At 40.6% G+C, this 22159-nt stretch overlaps 2 protein-coding genes across 2 annotated transcripts; one reads left to right on the forward strand and one right to left on the reverse strand.

Moving 5' to 3' along the window:
* Positions 1–4665: 4665 nt before the first annotated feature.
* Positions 4666–5505, forward strand: LOC122544228 (putative G protein-coupled receptor 139). The gene has a single exon (XM_043683306.2). The coding sequence runs from the start codon at positions 4666–4668 to the stop codon at positions 5503–5505; it is 840 nt and encodes a 279-aa protein (XP_043539241.2).
* Positions 5506–13280: 7775 nt separating this feature from the next.
* Positions 13281–21179, reverse strand: LOC122544229 (EEF1A lysine methyltransferase 3-like). The gene is made up of 3 exons (XM_043683307.2): positions 21024–21179; positions 16014–16125; positions 13281–13675 (listed from the first exon to the last, which is right to left on the reverse strand). The coding sequence occupies exons 1-3, from the start codon at positions 21177–21179 to the stop codon at positions 13281–13283; spliced, it is 663 nt and encodes a 220-aa protein (XP_043539242.2).
* Between the last annotated feature and the right edge of the window lie 980 nt (positions 21180–22159).

Raw genomic sequence — 22159 nt, forward strand, 5'->3', positions numbered from 1 at the left:
GTGTCTGTGACAAAACAAAAATGTCGCTTCTCATATTTTCAATTGCCGTTGGCGCAGTTAACCAGACCAACCTCCTCTCACACCTCCCCAGTGATTGAGCAACTAGCCGGCACTGCTTAACCCAATTTCATTTTTATGTTATTGTAGCTCGAATATTTCTATGCAATGACTTCCAATCCTATACCTGAAAACTTACTTTTTGGAATTGCCAAGTGTCCTTGGATTGTAATGAAACAGATAATCTTAAAGGATCAGCATTCCTAACTAGTGATATGTGGAAATGAACTCTAATCCTTGCCCCCAAATATTAGAATTCAAATGCAGTTAATATGGAACTTTCAACAAAACTATCCCACTAATATTGAACACGAGACAGAGGCGCACTGTCGTTTAAAATAAAATATTTAGGAAGGAAAACTACTGTCCTTACTCATTTCCCCTTGGCCCACTTTACCCCAGTTCCAAACTTCCAACTCAGCACCATCCTCATGACCTGTCCGACCCGCCAATCTTCCTTCCCACCTATTCGCTCCACCCTCCTCTCTGACCTGTCACCTTCATCCCCACATCCATCCACCTATTGTACTCTTGGCTACCTTCTCCTCAGTCCAATCCCCCTCCCATTTATCTCTCCACCTCGGAGGCTCCCTGCCTTCATTCCTGATGAAGGCTTTTGCCCGAAACGTCGATTTTCCTGCTCCTTGGATGCTGTATGACATGCTGTGCTTTTCCAGCACCACTCTAATATAGACTTCATATAAGTGTACCTCAGTGACGAAGGAACATGTGAAATGATTGAAAAAAAAACCCATGTCGTCTATCAATCCGAACAGTACGTGATTTGAATTGTTCCGGAGTATAATGCCACGTGATTAAATCACATAAATAAACATCACCAACACAGGAAATGACATCACGAAAACGCGGAAACCCAAACACATAAATAGAAAATGTCGGAGGCTCACTGATGATTTTACCTCGGATGGTAACAAACAAATCTTCCAGCTCAGCGCATAAACTTATATACAAATAAACTTACATCAGAACTGGAGAGAGATAGAAATGGGGAGAGACAGAAATGTTACTGCATTTACGAGAGTTAAAGAGATGTTTGAGGATGGGATTGAACTCTAGAGAACTCCAGATTTTTGGTAATAGCGGAAATGCTGGAGAATGTTGGTGGTAATTTCGTCTAGAATGCCGTACCAATGGAAATGAAAATGGCACAAGAATAAGTGTGCTGCTTTGAGGAGATATGAATGGGAGACCAATGGTGAATTGTCACCCAAAAGCAAAAATAAATCACAAAGGCCGAGGAAATGAGACAAAATCTGAGAAATAGTTAAAAATAATGACTGCAGATGCTGGAAACCAGATTCTGGATTAGTGGTGCTGGAAAAGCACAGCAGTTCAGGCAGCATCCGAGGAGCAGTGGGTGGATGGGGAGTGGGATGAAGGTGATAGGTCAGAGAGGATGGTGGAGTAGATAGGTGGAAAAGAAGGTAGGCAGGAAGGACAAGTCATGGGGGGACAGTGCCGAGCTGCAAGTTTGGAACTGGGGTGAGGTGGGGCAAGGGGAAATGAGGAAACTATTGAAGTCCACATTGATGCCCTGGTGTTGAAGTGTTCTGAGGTGGAAGATGAGGCATTCTTCCTCCAGGCGTCGGGTCGTGAGGGAGCAGCGGTGGAGGAGGCCCAGGACCACCATTTCCTTGGCAGAGTGGGAGGGGGAGTTGAAATTTTGGGCCACAGGGCAGTGTGGTTGATTGATGCGCACCACTCCACCCTCCCCTCTGACCTATCACCTTCATCCCCACCCCACTCACCTATTGTACTCTATGCTACTCTCTCCCCACCCCCACTCTCTTATTTATCTCTCCAACATTCAGGCACTCTGCTTGTATTCCTGATGAAGGGTTTTTGCCCGAAACGTCGATTTTACTGCTCCTCGGATGCTGCCTGAACTGCTGAGCTTTTCCAGCACCACTAATCAAAAATCTGAGAAATAGTTGGTGCAGATTTATATGCCCAGAACATCTTGAAGTCAACAGTTGCTATCAAAAACCATGTCGGCTTTCGAGTGTATATTTGAAAGATGATGTGCTCATCTTGCAGATTCTCATGACTTTGTTTTCCTTTTATCCTTTCACAGAATGTGAATGTCACTTGCAAAGTCGCAATCATCTTCCCTCCTTATTGTTTTTTCTTTATTCATGCATGGGATGAGAGCATCACTGGCTAGGCCAGTATTTATTGTCCATCTCTAATTATCCAGAGGGCAGTTAAGAGTCAACCACATTGCTGTGGGTCTGGAGTCACAAATAGGCCAAATCAGCTGAGAGTGGCAGTTTCCTTCCCTGAAGGACATTGGTAAAGCAGATGGATTTCCCAACAATCAATAATGGATTCATGGTCATCATTAGATTCACGTCCAGACTTTTGCTAAATTCAAACTCCACCATCTGCCACAGCAGGAATCGAACAAATGTTCCCAGGACATGGTCTGAGTCTTAGGACATCATTTCCCCTTGAACTGGGCGAGGTGCAGGTTGATTCAGAGATACCTTAAGAAATATTCACATTACTGTGGGGCTGTAGGCATGCATAGGCCAGATGTAAGAATGGCAGATCTTCTACCCTAAAGAACAATGGTGATGCATATCAGTTTTATGACAATCAATGATTTCCATAAATTTTCAGTGAGTCAGCATGGTGGAAGATGATGTAAAAACATAGAGGGAGCTAGTCTGGTATTTGGAAAGAACAGAACCATGAGCATGTTTCTTAAAGGTAAATAGCCGACCAAGGCTATTTCAGCAGAATATTTGATACTTATTATTTCTACCACGTAAAAGGACACTAGTTGCAGATGAAAAGATATGCCAAGAACTGCAAGCTGTCATCCAAGCCATACACTCTTCTGACTTAGAAATACATTGCCATTCTACCACTATCCCGAGACAAAAAAAATCAGGATTTCCCTTTTTCACCAGGATAATGACAACTGCCTGCATTCCTAGGACAGCAGAATTTCAAGAATACAACCCGCCACCACCTTCATTGGGATAAGTAGGGATTGGCAAAAATGTTGCTCTGATCAGCAATACACGCAGTCTGTGAAAGAAATTTAAAATTTGCTTGATATGTGATGCCAGTTTGAACTGTGTATGTAGTTTCAAGCAGACTGACGAAATTGGATTTGTTTTGAATAGGGTATTCGATCAATAACATTATTGTTTGAATTTTGACTCAAATACTACTTTGATTTAGATGCATAATTGTTGTTGGTCATGTTTTGCGATATTGCTTTCAATAACCACAACAAAGTCCAAGCCATCACAATGTTGACATAAGATGTATAGATGAACACTTTAGCATTTGAATATAAATACACACATGCCAAGACAATGCTCCTTCTTTTGTTTTAAATTTTACTTAGAAAATACTATCAACGCTGTTTCACTTGGTCTCTTCAATCTTGGCATTGTCATTTACATATATTTCAACACAAAACTGGTTGCAAGTAGTTGTCATTACCTGCTTATTCAAAGACCTAAAAATAATTTGAATCATGTTCCAAGCTGGCAGTCCCAATGGAGATTGCAGAGTGTATAAATTAATGCCTCCTAAAATGTAGAATCATAGCACTTAATTCAGACAGATTACCTTTGGGACTATATAATCCCAGTGCTTGCAAAAATGATTGATATATTTCGCAGCTTCAGAAAAATATATTACCTGGTTCTTGCTCTCATTGGTATTCCTGGTAAGAATTGATTATCTATTCTATTAGCTAGTTCTACACCTGAGCGGGTGAACTGTTTTTTTCCCAGTAAAGGCATTATTTATTAATATTCCAACTGAGATCATTGCAAACAGTTGCATATGTTATATGAATACTATATGTGGACTCTTCTAAATTCACCATATACATTGTACAGTAAGTATTATTCAGTTTCAAAACGCTAATAAGGCTAAGCCATATGGCTGTGTTTTAGCTAAAGATGTTTTTGGAAGTACTAAACACCTGTAACCAAAATATCTGTGAATGCAGAGAAATTAGTTGTTGTCAGGTCACTCTGGCTCTGTGTTTGTTTCATTTTATCTGTCTAACAACACCATACCAATTGTTCTGAATATGGGTCACAATTCTTATATTTGTTTGGAGAAAAATTGTGATAGGTACATACTGCTGCATTTTCTCAGTGGACTTTAACACTCCAAACACTGCATTTGACATAAACAATTGTTCATCCCAAGCATTACTGTGAGAATTTATCATTGTGTAATTGTGCAAGGAGTAGGTTAAGGAAATTGGAATGCTTTGAATATCCACAGTTTCTTTTTGTGTTCAGTGGCTTAACATAAGGTAACGTCCTTAAACATTTAATTACATCTATCATATGCACAGTCAGCCATAGATAACTTAGATATTGCACTTAAATTGAACAGAGATAAACTACAGCATGGTTAAAATTACCTGTGACTACTTGGACATTTCAAACTCGCATATAACTTGTTTGCATTCAATTATGGAAGCTATTTTGTCAATGATGATTAATTTCCAGAGCATTTTGTCTTCTTTCAGTTAATTTGTTGGCGATTATAATCCTATCCCAAGGAAAGTGTGGTCTTTCAGCCTGTATCACTCGCTATCTGGTGGCCATGGCAGTTGCTGATCAACTCGTCATTATCACAGAGGTTATACTAAAGCGGATTACTTCTTATTATTTCCCTGGTTCTTTCCTTCAAATAACAGTTGTGTGCAGTATTATTAAAGTCCTGCGTCGGTCATCAATAGATAACTCTGTCTGGTTAACCGTTGCTTTCTCTTTTGATCGTTTTATTGCCATTTGTTACCAGAAGCTGAAAGCAAAGTACTGTACAAATAAGAATGCAGCAGTGGTAATTGCTGCAATCTGCAGTCTGCTTTGTTTAAAAAACGTTCCCTTTTATTTCACATACAAACCAAAGGAGATAATAAACAACGTACAATGGTTCTGTGATATAAAGTCAAGCTTTTACACTGATGCTGCTTGGTTCGTATTTGACTGGCTTGACACGATATTAACACCGCTGCTTCCATTTGCTATCATTATGTTGCTCAATGCTCTGACAGTCAGGCATATTCTGGTGGCAAATCAAATCCGGAAGGGACTGAGAGGGCAAAGCAAGGGTTGTAATCACAATGATCCAGAAATGGAGAGCCGAAAAAAGTCTATAATTTTGCTCTTCGCTGTATCAGGGAGTTTCATACTTTTGTGGCTTTTATATGTCCTGCAATTCTTCTACTATATCATTGCTAAAACCAGTGGCCCCAAGGATAATGACTCTTTATACGTCTTTGAGCAAGTTGGATATATATTTCGCAGTTTAAGTTGCTGTACAAATACCTTTATTTATGGAGTGACTCAGACAAAGTTCAGAGAGCAGTTCAAGAACGTGATGAAACGCCCATTCACGCTTCTTTTTGAAGTGATGAATAATAAAATACGTCTGAAATGAGCTCAGTAATGAATCCTGGTGCTTTCACTTTATTTACCCAACATCAATCCATTGAATTATCTCTCCAAAAGCTGCCAAACGTGAAGATTTTCTTTGGATAAGAAAACTTTAATAAGAGCAATTGTCATAGAGTCACAGAGTTGTACAGCACAGAAATAGACCCTTCACTCCAACCTGTCCATGCCGCTCAGATATCCCAACCCAATCTAGTACCACCTGCCAGCACCCGACCCATATCTTTCCAAACCCTTCCTATTCATATACGCATCCAAATGTATTTTAAATGTTGCAATTATACCACCACTTCCTCTGGTAGCTCATTCCATGCACTTATCACCCTCTGCGTGAAAACGTTCCCCCCCTTAGGTCTCTTTTATATCTTTCTCCTCTCACCCTAAACCTATGACCTCAGGATGTGGGTCCAATGGCAAAATAGATGGAGACCACCATTTTGGCTATGTTCCTGATTTGCCCTGATACAGCCATGATGTATAGCATACTAGTATGCTGGTTTGCCCCAGTGGATGAAATAATCAGTAAAGACATTAGCATTTCATATATCTGTATCTTCTGATAACCATAAGGATGGCAAACTAAGGTGGCGTTCCTAACTGCTCCAAATCACACATCGCATCACATTGCACCGTTGTAAACTGCACTGCAGAAGGCAGCAAACTCCACTGATACACCACGCAGTGTCACGTTATATGACTTGCACCAGAATAAATCACAACACAGTTTTCAACACCACGCATAATGAGATACCATAAGTAACTTCACCACACTCCATCCGAATAACTCACATTATACTTGAACACCTCACATAATGCTGCATTACCCAATGCTGCAGTGCATTTCACCACGGCATAACACTCTGCAGATTCATAATGTGCCGTGCTTAATGCCCCTCACCACACTTCACCACGACTGACTCCACTGCAACAACATACGCAAATCAAGATCCTGTAGAAGCACAGAGGTTAACCATAGCAGAATACATGCAATGACACCACAGCATGTGTCTCAGCTCCTTTATATCTCTGTAATCATGCAGTTCTCTCTTTCTCCTATACCTCTGTAATAGCATACACTACAATGCAACATGTAATACTATATTACACAGTAGAACATCGCACTAACAAAGGTTTGGATTCCTAGGATATTGACGCAGTTCTGGGAGTAGATAGTTCCTGTCAAAATCATACTAATAGAGCCATGAAACAAGTAAAAATCTTTTTCAGGTGCATTGCTAATGATATTGGGCCGATTTAACTTGCCAGAAGTGTGAAACCAGGAGATAAGAATGAAGAAAACAGATCGGGTTCGATGGAACTAGATTAGGGAATGTTAAAAAAACCTGAGGTCTAAATAAAAGGGAGAATGTGAGATCTAAATTCTGTTTACTTAGAATGCAAGTTAATCACCCAGAATGGCAAATAAGATTTGGTAACTGCAGGCGTGTACAACCATATACATTGCATGACAGTGGTCCAGACAACTGAACTGGCATCTGGCTTGCATGCAGAGTAATGCCAACAGCTAGCGTCCAATTTCCACATTCAGTTAGGTTACCATGAAGTGTTCTCCTTGCTCAGCTTCTCCATTCACCTAAGATGTGTTGATACGTATGACAACCCCATCAGCAGGAGTTTGTTTCTTATTTGACAGCAGCCCAATGATCTGATGAGGCTACTTCGACCTGATATTTACTTCTTCCTGTATCCAAAATATAGTATTGTAGCAATGAGGAAACTAGGCTCACAAAAAAGGAAGGACCTAGCTCAAACATTTCCCAGAATGCAAAGTGTTATGAAAGAGAAGGAATTAAATAAACTTAATTCATGATAATGGAATTGCAATGTTGATTAAGGAGAACTCTGCATTTCTGAAAGTAAATGATTCCCTGGAGATATCAAGGATATAATCGAGCACATAGATCACAAAAAAAGACAAAATCAATCTATCATTTCATTGGCTGCATGCCTTTTCTTTGTCAGTGGCATGAATTTGTAAGAAAGTTCCAGATGCCAAATAAACAAAGGAGGTTGAAAAAATAATGGGCTTTTTTTTTTTACATATTCCGGTTTTGTTGTGGATCAGTAAATTACACACAAGACAGCCACGATATAAATGACAGAGAAATACTTCGATTTATCAAGTGGCTGGAACAATATATTTCCACTTCTTGACGAATGAGCCATTACTGGATGCACTCCTGGGAATTTAACTGGATTCGGTGAATCAGCTGTGATTTGCGGGGCATTTTTTCACAGTGCCTGCAGTATCACAATGTTTCGTTTATTTGTGGCAATGGCTATAATTATACGAGGGTCTGACCAATTAACTAGGAAGGAATGGGGACCAATCCATTTAGGTGGGACACATCTGGCTGGGGTGAATTGCAGGTAAATGCATAATGGTGCAACACGCATAATTTAAAATAAGAGACAGTTTAGGATCCACCAAAGTACATTTCCATGATTGAAAGTGATCCACTTTTTAAACAATTTCCTCAGTTGGGGAAGATTGACCACAAAGACACTCTTTTAAATTTTTTGTTTCCGTCTTGATATTATCAAACTCAGAACTGGGTATAGGACGAATCAGACATTAGAAGACACCGACAGCAACAATACCAAAGAATTCAATGCTGTTATTGGATTTTCTTTTGAATGTTGAAAACATTTTCTTTATACTTGTGACCAAGTGTGGTAAAGCTAATACTTTGTAGGCCATTTGGCCTATCGAGTTTACACCAAATGCCAAACAGCATGTTTCCCCAGGCCTAAAACCCTACCCTATCTCTTTAATCCTTCATTCCTCATGGTTAAGGCTGCATATTCCTAGATAGTATGCGCAATTTAGCATGGCCAATCCACCTGCTTTTGCACATTTTTGGACTGTGAAAGGAAACTGGAGTGCCCAGAAGAAATCCAGACGCACAGTCCCCCAAGTCTGGAATTAAACCCAGGTCCTTGGAACTGTGAGGCAGCACTGCTAACCACTGTGCCCCCATGCTGCCCACCTGATCAAAGTGTATTTGTTTCTTTTTCAACTGGAAGTGAAAGTTATTTTACAACTCCAAATGTGAGCTATCAATTCCTAATAGCACTTAAGCTGAGAAGCTTCCTTTACAATTTCAGAAAGTAGTTCAGGTCAAGTAATTGCTGTGAATCTGTTTTCGTTTGTTGTTCAAACATGAAAGCACAAACCATGCAGCAGTGAAAGAAATGTGGTTATAGATCATGTGTTTCTCTGACAAATGGTTTGTCAAAATGTGGCTGGGCTCATGCTCTAAAGAACATTGGATGAAGTATTTTTTTTTCCCATTGTTCATTCATGGATTGAAGGCGATGCTGGCTAAACAACATTTATTGTTTATTTTAAATGCTCAGACGGTATTTAAGATACAACCACATTGCTGCGAGTGTGGAGTCGTATGTAGGCCAGTCACATGACAGTTTCCTTTCCTAGAAGGCACTAGTGTACAGGATGGTGCTTTCCAATAATCGACAGGGTTTCATTGTCATCACTTTATGACACGGGTTAAACCCGTTTGCTAATTTAAACGAGCAACACAGAAAAGATTCACCCTGTGCTGCAATCTGTTAAACTTTAAGAGGCAAAGAACAATCCCAGAAGTCACTATTTAAGGAAAAAATTAACTGTTTTATTCTTTAAGTCCAACAGATACCATTAAAACCAACAACTATTAACAACTCTTTTCTCTGAAACCCAGCTGTTACCTCCAAATCCAAAATACAGAGGAACCTCAACTATCCAAACGAGATGGGCGGGCACTATTTCGTTCAGATAATTGATTATTTGGTTAATTGATTTTCTTTCCTCTGGGGCTCGGAGTTTTCTATTAAGTCTGCTTCCTGTTCAGGAGATTAGCAGCAGCACCTCACCCGCCCCAATACCACCTCCCATCTGCCCCAACACCCCCCCACCTGCACCCACATCCACCCCCAACACTGTCCCTTGCCTGCCCCCATCCGCACCCTAACACGGCCCCCACCTGCCCCTGTTTGCCCCCAATACTGCCCACCGTCCGCCCCCACCTCCAGCTCCACCTCCATCTCCACCTCCACCCCCTTCCGCCTCCAACCCCTCTCTGGGGTAGTCAGACTGGACACTAACAGCAAGACTGCTGCTGCTGCTACTGCTTTTTGGGGAGGTGAGTCTCCAAATAGCATGTGCATGCGCGCGCACGGGCGCACACACGCACAAACACAACGTTTTGCTGCAACTTTTTGACAGGTTCTACATTTGCCTTGTAGAGGAAGATGTTAGAGAGATTATCTGGGGAAGGGGGTGTTTAGGGTGCACGCCTGTGTAGAACTCCAGTGAAAGTGTGGAAGAGAGGCGGAGGGTGGCATGTCAGTCATTTAGAGACGATGCCTGCACTCATATCAGTCCAGGACTGTTCACAGCAGCACATTTAATCACTGTAAACAAAAGACACGATCAGTATTGGACACACATCTTTGATGTAATGTTTCTGTCGGGTGTCGAGATCTCCTTCAGATAAACTGATTTTCGGATAATTAGTATTCAGATAATCGCGGTTCCTCTGTACTAATCTGATAAAAATCCCGATTAAGACCGAAAAAAAATCGTTTCAAAACCAGTCAGCTTTGCCAATTTTCCTTTGCAAATTCTGGCCAGGTCAGCCTCGATGTTCTGCTGTGCAGACTTCCCATAAACAGGTACATTGCAGAGAGCTGTTCAGCTTGCAGTCTACATTTGTTGAACTTTGGCAACAAACTGTTCAAACATTTCCAGTTTTATACATCAACACATCGGATTGTTTCATTGGTTTGATATCATCAAAGTACAAAATTCAAATTTGATTAGATTTTAGTACCTTGGAGCATAATTTACTCTGATTAGCCAAATTGAATTTGTTTTTGTTTCATAGCAACTTAGCTGCTGATATTTGTTTCAACCAAGTATTACATTATTATCTTGTTCAGGAGTCTCTGTGCTTTATCAGTCCTTGCTAGCTTTTAAACTCTCTTAAAGGTACAGTACATCTCTGCACATTCATAACAATCATGAGACTCTCAATTCCAGTTCTTTTTTTAAATTGAATTCAAATTCCACCATTTGCCATGATAAGCTCCCAACCCAAGTCCCAGAACATTATCTAAGTCTCTTGATTAACAGTCTAGTGATAATTACATTAGGTCACCGCATCCCGAGAATTTATCCAATAATTTTGGAATTGAAAGATGTTTTCAGCAATGATGTCTTTGGCAACTGAAAGCAAAAGTAAATTATGCATCACATGTATTTTGCAAATGAATTTGTTTTACGCGAGTCTAGAATCAGAGGAACGTCACAAACCTTTTTTTTTTATCATCACAGATTCTCCTGTTTGGATCAATGCCATTCAGCCCTTTGAATCTGCAATGCAATGACCCTCAAAAGTGCAGCCATGTGACATCTCTATAAACCATGCATTGCCCATGGTTAAACCACCTAGCCTATGGTTAAACCACCTAGCCTGGACATCCATGAACACGATGGACAATTTCAGTTTGGCCAATCACCAAACCAAAACAACTTTGAACTGTGGGAGGAAACTCACACAGACACGGGTAGATTGTGCAGAATCCACCTCAACCGTCACCCTAGGCTGGGATTGAGCCCAAGTCCATGGCACTGTGAGGCATCAGTGCTAACCACTGAGCAGTCGTGCCACCAACATATTGGACTCTGAACTGCCATTTGAACAAGCCTAGGTGAGCCACACATTGGAAGGGTAATTAAGGACAGGCAAGTAATGCTGACCTTCCTTGTTACACCTATGTCCCACAGAAGAGTATCTTTTTTTGTTAAAGAAACTTTTTTTTCGATTACCTTTGGAAAGCTTAAATTGCTCTTGCTAAAAACCGTGATTTACCACATTAAATGCCACATGGAATGCCAACAGCTTTCACAGAAACTAATTTCTAAAAAAAAAACAGAAACCGTTTCTATCCTGTTCAAGTGTGGGTGGTTATAGTAGGTTGCATTTTCAAATTTTGTGTTCTTTGATTTCTGATCAACTGTCTCCAAGCAGACTAAAGTATTATCATTGGAAATTACTTTCATTGCTAGAAGATTTTGTGACTTTTGATCAAGAAAATACAGTACCTGCAAGAAATTCTTTGCATTATAATGCTGTCTGTTTTGTCATTTTCTGCGCGTTTTGAGTGAGATTTGAAAGCAAATAAGCAACTAATTTTCAATTATGAACAATATCGAATTGCATGCAAGTCTGTAATTGGAACGCCTGATAATTGAACATAAATGCCTATTATGGACTTAAAACAGAATAGAAAACCATATGTAAATTAAGTATTGGATCCCTCCACGTCTTTTTGTCGGGTTACAACGGGTTATGCACTATTCTTTCTCCCCCAGCCCCCACCCCCCACAAAATCGTTTCTGGTGGGACATAATCTGTTCAACATTAAGTCGAACACTTATTATTTCCAGCCTATAGAAAGGAGGGAGGGGCTTTGCGTTAATTTTAATCATATTTTTTCAAGGTTTACAAGCGATGTGTTGTTTCTGGTATGGCTGGTATCTGTCAAAATCCCTAATTCCTGCTAAACTGAGTTGTCTTTGGCTACTTCGGACGGCAGTCAAGAATCTGTGACATTATTATCCGTGTGAAGTTGGAGAGAGAATGCACTGTGGAAAAAATGGGGGAAAAGGAAACGAATTGGCTTAGCTGTAATTATATAGAAATACTTAACTAAATAAAAGATGTAGTAATTATTTCCAATTAATTGTTCGAAGATAGCAACATCCCATAAATATCCCCTTAGCTAAAGACAAATTCAGGAAAACAAGTTGTTTCACATAAAATTCTCAGGGCAGGAAAACAACCCCCAGCTTTTAGTCACAACTGAAAGAGAACAAAACAACTTTCACCTCTTCAAGACCCCATTACCTACTTCTGAAAGCTAAAATTAAAACTCCTGATTGTGTGGGAGCGTGACCACATCCATTCAGGTTGCTTCTATTGTTCCAACTTAAAACAAAACCCTTACTGCTATATTCTTTACAGTATTCAATGGACACATCGATATCTCTGCTGTAACGTCTCTCTTTAAATGGAAAACCAGGAAACATACACCTCTTGAAGCTGCACTATCATCACACAAGGCATGCTTGGCTATGACCACGTGCTACAAAAACTAGGTTGGAAATGGTCTTCCCTGCTTTCGATTTGTACATTTCTGTGGCTCTGTGATGCTTTATTCCAATTTCCATTTGTTGGCGTCTGGAATCGTGATAATTTCTGAAAATTGGTTTGAGAACTAGTAATGACTGCTGTGTTCACAAAACATGCTCAACCTTCAGCATTATCCAATTCAAACAGTTGTCTGCTGACAATAAAAGGATAAATGGCTGCTGTGACTACAGAAACAGTAAGAGCCGTGTGGGGAGTAGAAAAGAAAGCAGAAGCAGACAGAAATGAACTTTTTTCTTGATACATCAATGTCATTGGAATAGAGCCTGGTCAATCATTGACATTCATTTTACAGCAACATCTAAAGGTACGGGACTGTGAATTGGAGCATGACTGAGGCTATGGCACCTGTTAGGAATAATTAAGAACCTGGCACCCTCTCTGCAGTAATTAAGTCATCTCACAAGGGACTGGTATATATGGCTTCTGATAGCATTTTCCTTTTCTCAAACCATTAAGTTCATCCGCAACCCCTTATCATCCCCAACCCAGGCTCCCCAACCCCCGATCTGACTCTGTAACATTATATGATAGAACGTTTTTTCGTTATTTTGTACACATTGATATCTTTCTCCGAGACTCTATGAACGATTTCGGAATTAAAATGCTGTGGGATGAGGTTTTCGTGAAATGTAATGGCTCCCATCTCCTGACGCATTTTCGTCGAAAAGTAAATGATGGTATTTGGGTTGCTTAGGTGTAGCAGGGTATTTATCAGTAAGTGGAACTCATAGGATTTGTAGACAATGTCCGAGCCAAGAATGTAGTCATAATCTGAAGGGAACTGATCATTGTCTTTCCCCCAGGAAAGTGCAGCGACTTCTGAACGGTGTAGGCTGGCTGCTGGAATATTGTTGGAGACGTTGTATTGGATCTGACTTAGAACGATCGGTTCGTCGGTCAACGTGACATCTCCCCCTGCCAAACAAAGAGTGAGGCGTCAGTAGTTACCAACATTAGTTGACTCAAGGTGATGGCAATATGGAAATAATAACTTTGTGTAGGTGTGTCTGTGCGTAATTGCACACGAGCAAACAACAGATAATTGATCAATCCATGACCAAATGTTTCATGTTGCAGTCAACACACTGCAGAAAAAAATATGAGCACCACATCGATCTTGCCTTGGGCAAACCATCTACGAGAGCGAACTATGGTTATGTTACTGAATTCACTAGTTTGCAATCAATGATTCAGTCACAGCCACCTTGCAAATCAGCCCTATCAACATTCAACAGTGTCAGTTCATCTTTGAACCAAATTGTCTAAGTAGGTTGGAATTTGATTGAGAATTTTCATTTACTTTTTTTCCACACGGAATACCCTCCCTCCTGTCGCAGTTTGAATTGACTGAAACTCTAAGGTGGTTTCGGAAGTAGGTGCTTTCCTCATGTTCTGTGTTTTACTGAGTAATACGGCACAAAGTAATTATTCTACCCATTCGAGTTGCATCCCTGTATTTCCATACAGGTGCTTATCTTATTCGACTTTGAGCCCTTCCAGCATTTTCCCTCGGTGTATTCTTAATGTGACAAATCTAATTTTGAATCAAAAGGCCGACCCTCAAAATCAGTGAAATCAAAAATTGCGTGGATGCTGAAAGCTGAACAGAAAACGTGGAGAATATAGAAGGAACACAGCAGGTTTCGCAGCTCTGTGAAGGAACATAGAGCTTGCCTTTCAAGTATGATAGTGCTCTTCAGATTAGTTCTGAAGAAGAATCATATCAGACTCAAAAAGTGAACGATGCTGACAAACCTGTTCAGTTTCTTCAGCATTATCTTTGCTTATTCCTCAAAATAAATGACAAGCGTATTGCTCCATGAGCCATGCAACAATTCACATATTAATACTTCAGTATCATGAGCTAGATTGCTCAGCACCTAGCCAATGAGTACACCTCCAACAAGGCTTAAGAAGCTGCACAAAATCGAGCACAATGCAGCCAGCGTATTAGTACCTCACCTTTCTTCAACTTTCACTCTCTCCAACAGGGATGCACAGTGATAGAGGCAGCGAACTTCATCTATAAAAATGTACTGCAGCAATTAAACAAAGCTCCTAAAACGTCGCCCTTCAACTATAGCCTCTACATTAATAAGGCCATGACAGTAGATGGAAGAGAACGCCACCACAGGGAAGTTCCACTTTAATCAAACATCACTCTGACTTTGAATTATATTATGTTTGTTCCTCCACGGTGGCTGTGCAAACGCTTGGAGATCCCATCCAAACCACACTACGTCTGCATCTACACAGGATGGATTACAGTAGAGCATTAACAACCTCAAAGTCAATTAGCAATAGGCTATGAGGGCTAGCCTCGACAATGATGCACCCTAATTGCAAATCAAGAAAACAAAGCATCCTACTTGAAAATCAAGAACGTGGCTTATAAATCTTGGGAAATGAACTGCAAACAAAAACTCTTCCCATGAGGAACTGTGAATATTTTCCAAATCACCGTGCTCAGAGATGCCTGAGCAGGTGGAACTTCAAACAGGGGTAGGGGTACAATCAATGTGCTTCACATGCCTTCGGCTGGTAGTTGTTCTGCCTGAATCTCAGTACGTCGCCACTGATCTGAAATATTATACAGACATTCTCTGGAAAGAATTGTATGCTTTCAAATTGCTGCCTTTGAAACTGGACTTATTCATACTATTGAGAACAATAGGGGTATAAAAGTGAAAACAGAAATTGTTGCTGAAACTTAACAGATCTAAAAGATCCTTTGGTGATGGATCACTGCACTGATGAAGTTAACTCTGATTTCTGTCCGTAGATGCTGCCAGACCTGCTGAGTTTCTCCAGTAATTTGTGTGTCATTTTGATGTTTCAGCATTCACATGGTTTATTTTTGGGACACATGAGCATATGCATTGGGAACAAAACAGCAGACTATTCGACTGCATAAACCTGACGCACTACCCAATAATGCCATCACTGGTCTATTTCTGTTTTTAATTTCATGTTCCAATTTATCCATCACCCTTGACTCCCTGTATACCAAATTTCTATCACAATTCGAATTCAACGTATATGCCAAACACTTTTCAGACAGTGAGTTCCAAAGTCTCACTGCCATCTGAGAATGTAATGACAGAACAAAACTTGACTAACCATGTGCTGAATTGGGAGTATATTCATTCGAACAAAATGTCAAAATTGTTCTTTGTGCCATAAGGTGATAATGCAGTCCTGCAGCATGTTTCTGTACATGACCCAAAGCAAGCATGTGGAAAATTTTACTTACCAAGCAGGATGGCTAGAATTCCCACGATGCCAGTGCCTGCCCCCAATTCAATCACTTTCTTTCCAGTAAAGTTAATATCCTCTTTCTCAAAGAATTGACAGAGAACACGGCCCTGAAACAGCAGAATCAGTCAAATTGATAACTAGAACATTATCCAACGTTTCTGAAGTCGGGCCAAGCAAGATATCAGTGCCCAAGCTGGTAAATGGTATCAAGAAACACATAAATGAAACATTTATTCCCAGCTCTGATTTGTTTATTTGGCTTTTAAATAGAGTTTTGGTTTTTGGACATTATATTCGAAATATGATAAGGTATTTACTCAGGAACAGGGCATTGTTGTAGATGAGAATACTGAGTCACAAATAAGTAGAATGGATGGCTTTGAGGTATGTAGAGAAGAGGTGTTGGAAATCCTGGAAAAGGTGAAAATTGATAAGTCCCCTGGGCCTGATGGCATTTATCCTAGGATTCTCTGGGAAGCAAGGGAGGAGATTGCAGAGCCATTGGCCTTGATTTTTATGTCCTCTTTGTCTACAGGAGTAGTCCCAGAAGACTGGAGGATAGCAAATGTGGTTCCCTTGTTCAAAAAGGGGAGTAGGGATAGCCCTAGTAACTATAGGCCGGTGAGTCTCACTTCTGTTGTGGGCAAAGTCTTAGAGAGAATTGTAAGGGATAGGATTTATGCACATCTGGATAGGAATAATGTGATCAAGGATAGTCAGCATGGTTTTGTGAAGGGCAAGTCGTGCCTCACAAACCTTATTGAATTCTTTGAAAAGGTGACGAAGGAGGTTGATGAGGGGAAAGCGGTAGATGTGGTATATATGGATTTTAGTAAGGCGTTTGATAAGGTTCCCCATGGTAGGCTACTGCAGAAAATACGGAGATATGGCATTGAGGGTGAATTGGAGGTTTGGATTAGGAATTGGCTGGATGGAAGAAGACAGAGGGTAGTAGTTGATGGCAAAGTTTCTTCATGGAGTGCCGTCACTAGCGGTGTTCCGCAAGGATCTGTTTTGGGACCATTGCTGTTTGTCATTTTTATAAATGACCTGGAAGAGGGGTTAGAAGGTTGGGTGAGCAAGTTTGCGGATGATACGAAAGTCGGAGGAGTTGTTGACAGTGAGGAAGCATGTGGCAGGTTACAGCAGGATATAGAGAAGCTGCAGAGCTGGGCAGAAAGGTGGCAGATGGAATTCAATGTAGCTAAGTGCGAGGTGATTCACTTTGGGAAGAATAACAAAAAGATGGGGTACTGGGCTAATGGTCGGATACTTGGTAGTGTGGATGAACAGAGGGATCTTGGTGTCCATGTACACAGATCTCTGAAAGTTGCCACCCAGGTAAATAGTGCGGTGAGGAAGGCATATGGCGTACTGGCTTTTATTGGTAGAGGAATTGAGTTCCGGAGTCCTGAGGTCATGATGCAGTTGTATAAGACTCTGGTACGGCCGCATCTGGAATATTGTGTGCAGTTTTGGTCGCCATACTATAGGAAGGATGTGGAGGCATTGGAACGGGTGCAGAGGAGGTTTACCAGGATGTTGCCTGGTATGGAAGGAAAATCGTATGAGGAAAGACTGAGGCACTTGGGGCTGTTTTCACTAGAGAAAAGAAGGTTTGGGGTGACTTGATTGAGGTGTACAAGATGATTAGGGGGTTAGATAGGGTAGACAGTATGAACCTTTTCCCGCGTATGGAGTCGGGTATTACAAGGGGGCATAGCTTTAAATTAAGGGGGGGTAGATATAGGACTGATGTTAGGGGTAGGTTCTTCACTCAGCGAGTCGTTAGTTCATGGAATGCCCTGCCAGTAACAGTGGTGCACTCTCCCTCTTTATGGGCATTTAAGAGGGCATTGGATAGGTATATGGAGGATAGTGGGTTAGTGTAGTTTAGGTGGGCTTGGATCGGCGCAACATCGAGGGCCCAAGGGCCTGTACTGCGCTGTATTCTTCTATGTTCTAAATGTGATTTAGACATCACATATAATGCAAAATGGAGACAACACATGGAGGCAATATATTATGTTACAGAGGAAGTGAGATGATTGTGCACTACTATGTGAGTGTTTGCTCAGTTGGCTGGAATAAGGTGCAGTGTGAGGGCAAAATTGGGCGTTGTATCGATGATGTTGCCATGAAGATTACTCCTTTTGCATCTCCCTCATCGCCCGCGGCATAGAATCCCTCAGGTTAGGTCACCAACAATAATCTCTTTCAAATGAGAGAACCTCTTCAGGTATGGCAACTTGATACTTAGATACTCAATTATCTCAGGTAGTTGGTTTGTAATGCATGAGGATCGATTAAAAGCAGTTTCCGTTCTGGCATCGACTGAGTTTACCGCAAATGGCACTGCTTCTCAAACTTTCACATCTCCTGACGTGTGGTAAGCTTCATGCTGAACCACTACCATATTATCATAGGATCCCAAGAGTATGGAAACTGGTCATTCAGCTCAACAAGTCCACACCAAAGCTCTGAATGGCATCCCCCACCCTATCCCTGCAGCATTCTTGACTCAAGCACCTAGCCTGCACATCCCAAGACATTATGGACAATTTGGCATAGTAAATCCACGTATCCTGCACATTTTTGGACTGTGGAAGGAAACCAGAGCTCCTGGAAGAAATGCGTAGAATGTGTAAACTCCACACAGGCAAATCACCTAAGACTGGAATTGAATCTGCATCCCTGGCATTGTGAGGCAGCAGTGCTGACCACTGAGCCAGTGTGCGGCCTTCAGCTAGTCGGCTCCCCCTACATGAGGGCTGTCTTATTGTCCAGTAGTAAGATAGTGACGGATACGAACAAGATGAGCAGCGGTTAGCCAAAAAAAAAACAAGGGAGAAGGAGGACTAGTGAAACGAAGGTGCTGCACTCGAAGGACGTTTCAAAGTGCAGAAAGGCATAAACCAAACAAAGTGGCTCTATGAATCAGGCAATGAATAACCATAAACTTTCAAGCAGGAAGTAGTTTGTTAAAGGTTCAACAGATTTGAAATGAAATGATTCAAAAGTAGAACTTTTTAGGTTTAGGTCCATAAATATAGATGGAGTACAAGGTAGTAATGAATACGTTTCTAACAAATAATACAATGGAGAACCAAGAATACACAAAATGCACATGACATTAGAAAATGAGAAACGACCAAAAAGGCAGAATCATTGTGGCAGCAGAAAGAAAGATAAAAAGCAGAATTGCTCTGAAATATGCATTTTATCCAAAATATTCGGCTTGTAGTCCTCATGATAGATCACAGGAAATACCAAAATAAAACGTAACGACATTTATAGTTCATGGTATAAGAGTGTGATTGGTTTCCAAGAGTAGTCTATTTAGTAAAGTTGTTGCCACAAACAATATATTAGTTTTTTTTGTTCCTTTCTAGAATAGACAGTTAGATTTTGATCAGTCAAGGTTTTAGCGCAGAAATGAACCAAAAAATGTTTGTCACATATTTTCCCGAGTTGGAACTGATGCACTTTGTTCATGCTATATCTCTTACAAAAAGAAAATGTCTTGTGTGTTTTTATGCATAGGACAACATTTAAGAGCACCATTCCATGAGCCAGACAGATAATCTGAAATTTGTTAGCACAATTATTAACATATTCAGAATTGTTTAATAATTGTTGAACAATTGGCAAAATGCATTTGTTTCAGAAATACACATGTTCTGTACTACCAAATGACTATAAAGGAGGAAGGTTTGTTAGTTCATTGGTGCTATGAGCCTATCGGAGAAAAGACCTCTTGGGGTATGGAAACTTGATATTTAGATAGTCAGTTATCTCAGGTAATTGGTTTGTAATGCACGAGGATACATGAAAAACACGGTTTCAATTCTGGCATTGACTGATTTTACCATAAACGACACTACTTCTCAAATTTTCACATGTCCTGAGGTGGGCTAACCTCCAGGCTGAGCGAACACCAGTCGGCTCTCCCTACATGAAAGCTGCCTTATCGTCCAGTAGTGGGATGGCGATTTTGCCATTTTGTTTCTGAGGTTTATGAACGCATTCAGATTGCTGCCAGGATTGGGCGGACATGGAGAGGATTTGTTCTTTCCTCTAGTGTAAGAGGTTAAATATGTAGAATGTAAAGAAGAATGAAAAATGTCCCTTTTCATATCGATATGTGGCGAATTATGTTTCTCTCAATTAGGCGTGGAGTGTAGAATGCTCTTGCTCAGTAAATGGTGGAAGCCAGCTTGTTAACTTCATTCAAGGTTGTGCTTTAAATCTATTCGTGATCATCAAGAGATGTAGAGTGTGGACATCAAATGGAGCCAGGCATAATCAGATCAACCAAGATTTCATTGAATGATGGATGAGATTTTAATGTTATTACTTATTCACACTTGGGGCGTGGGTATCACTGGCTGGACCAGTATTTATTGCTTGTCACTAATTACCTTTACGAAGGTGATGGTGAGCTACTTTCTTGAACTACTGCAAGGATCTGTGTCCTATTCGTGCTTCTAAGTCCTAGCTTCCCTATTCTTTTCATCACATTAGCCAAATACCACTGATCCCTTTCCAGGAAACAATATTTGAACAATTTGGTAGAGTCAGTCGCTAACCAGATCAAGACCATGGCTATCAGAGTAATCAGGGACAATTAGGGCAACAAATGTTGATCATGCTGCCGTGGAGAATTAACAAAATTTCTGTTATGCTATGTGATCACAGACTCCCAAATCTCTCCAATATTAAGCATTTCAATTTTCATTTTTTTCCAGGGTCTGATGTAATGAAGTGTTAAAGAAGTGTTCGTATATTTGGGAACAACTGCAGGATCACAGAATCATGTGATCTTTCTCACAATAATGATTTTTAAAAATTGAGACATTCTTTCATTTTCATCAGTTGTTCAGTTCATGGTGTGTACACACACAAAACACCGCATTTGAAACTAAGTAAACAGGATTTCTCCAGCATGGTTTCGTTTTGCGTGATTTAAAAACTCTCGATGTAAAATACCAAATAGTGAACTTACAGGTTCCCAGATGACTGCTGGTATGCCAAGGTTTTTGCTAAAATCTCGAGTGATGTTCAATTCGTACCCACAAAACTCATAACGACTAGTTAGTCTGCTTTGGTCAAAATGGTAGTCGAATATGATAGGCAGCTTCTGTTCCTGCTGGGCAGTCATTATTCAACCTGGATTTTCTGCTGCTGATGATCCTGGCTTACGTTCGTATCCAGCGAGTTTTGGTCCAGATCAACTGAGATGAACCTCTCCCCGTTGCAGAGGAATGTCTGGAGTGAATGAATCAATTTTGCACTGAGATCTGGAAGATACAAAGGAAACAAAGACAAGAGTGTGATAGTTGAAAACTAAATAGGATGTTCTGAGGGAACCTCATTGTTAAATTAACAAAGTCAGATTGCATGTACTCAGCACAGAGGGCATTGACAATAAATATCAGCGAAGACTCGCTTGCTTTTTCTTTTATAATGTAACCACATTGCACCAAGAGATTTAAATTTTCACTCCAAAGAGATACCATATATTAGAAGGTTAATGGACGGAATAGCTTGGTGCTATCATGTCTACACTATTGATCCAGTGACCCAGAAAATATTGTGGGAATTTGAATTTTAATCCGATAATGACAGATTGTGGAATTTGACTTCAATACATTTCCAGAATCAATAGTGTCATGATGACCATAAATGTGTGTGTGTGTGTGTATGTGTGTGTTTGTGTGTGTTTGGTGGGGGGACATTGTGGGATTGGGGGGTTTGTTGGAGGACAGGGTGGAGGGAGGAAAAGTCCATCTGCCTCACCCTTGTCCACTCTCCTCACCTGGTCTCGCCCCGACATTTGACCCCATCCTACAGTAATGTCACTAAATTGCCCTTTGAGCATTTAAGTTGGGGACAATACACCCTGGCCTAGCTATCCCGTGAATGATTCATAAAAGCAATTTTAAAATATTGGAGACTCAGACTAGGGAGATTCCACTCGAGTTTGCTGTGGACCTTTCAAACAATTTAGACAATTCTCCAAACACAATTAGGTTTTGCTAGAAAAGTTCAACTCTGAAAAGAAATCAAAGTTAATGTTTCGGGTCCAGTGACCCTTCCTCAGAACTGATGTAGCTTGGAAAATGTTGGTTTATCCACGGA

This window comes from Chiloscyllium plagiosum, unplaced genomic scaffold (genome assembly GCF_037043375.1).
Source record: "Chiloscyllium plagiosum isolate Xiang-an unplaced genomic scaffold, Cpla_swu_hap1 HiC_scaffold_38, whole genome shotgun sequence".
Classification (NCBI taxonomy): domain Eukaryota; kingdom Metazoa; phylum Chordata; class Chondrichthyes; order Orectolobiformes; family Hemiscylliidae; genus Chiloscyllium; species Chiloscyllium plagiosum.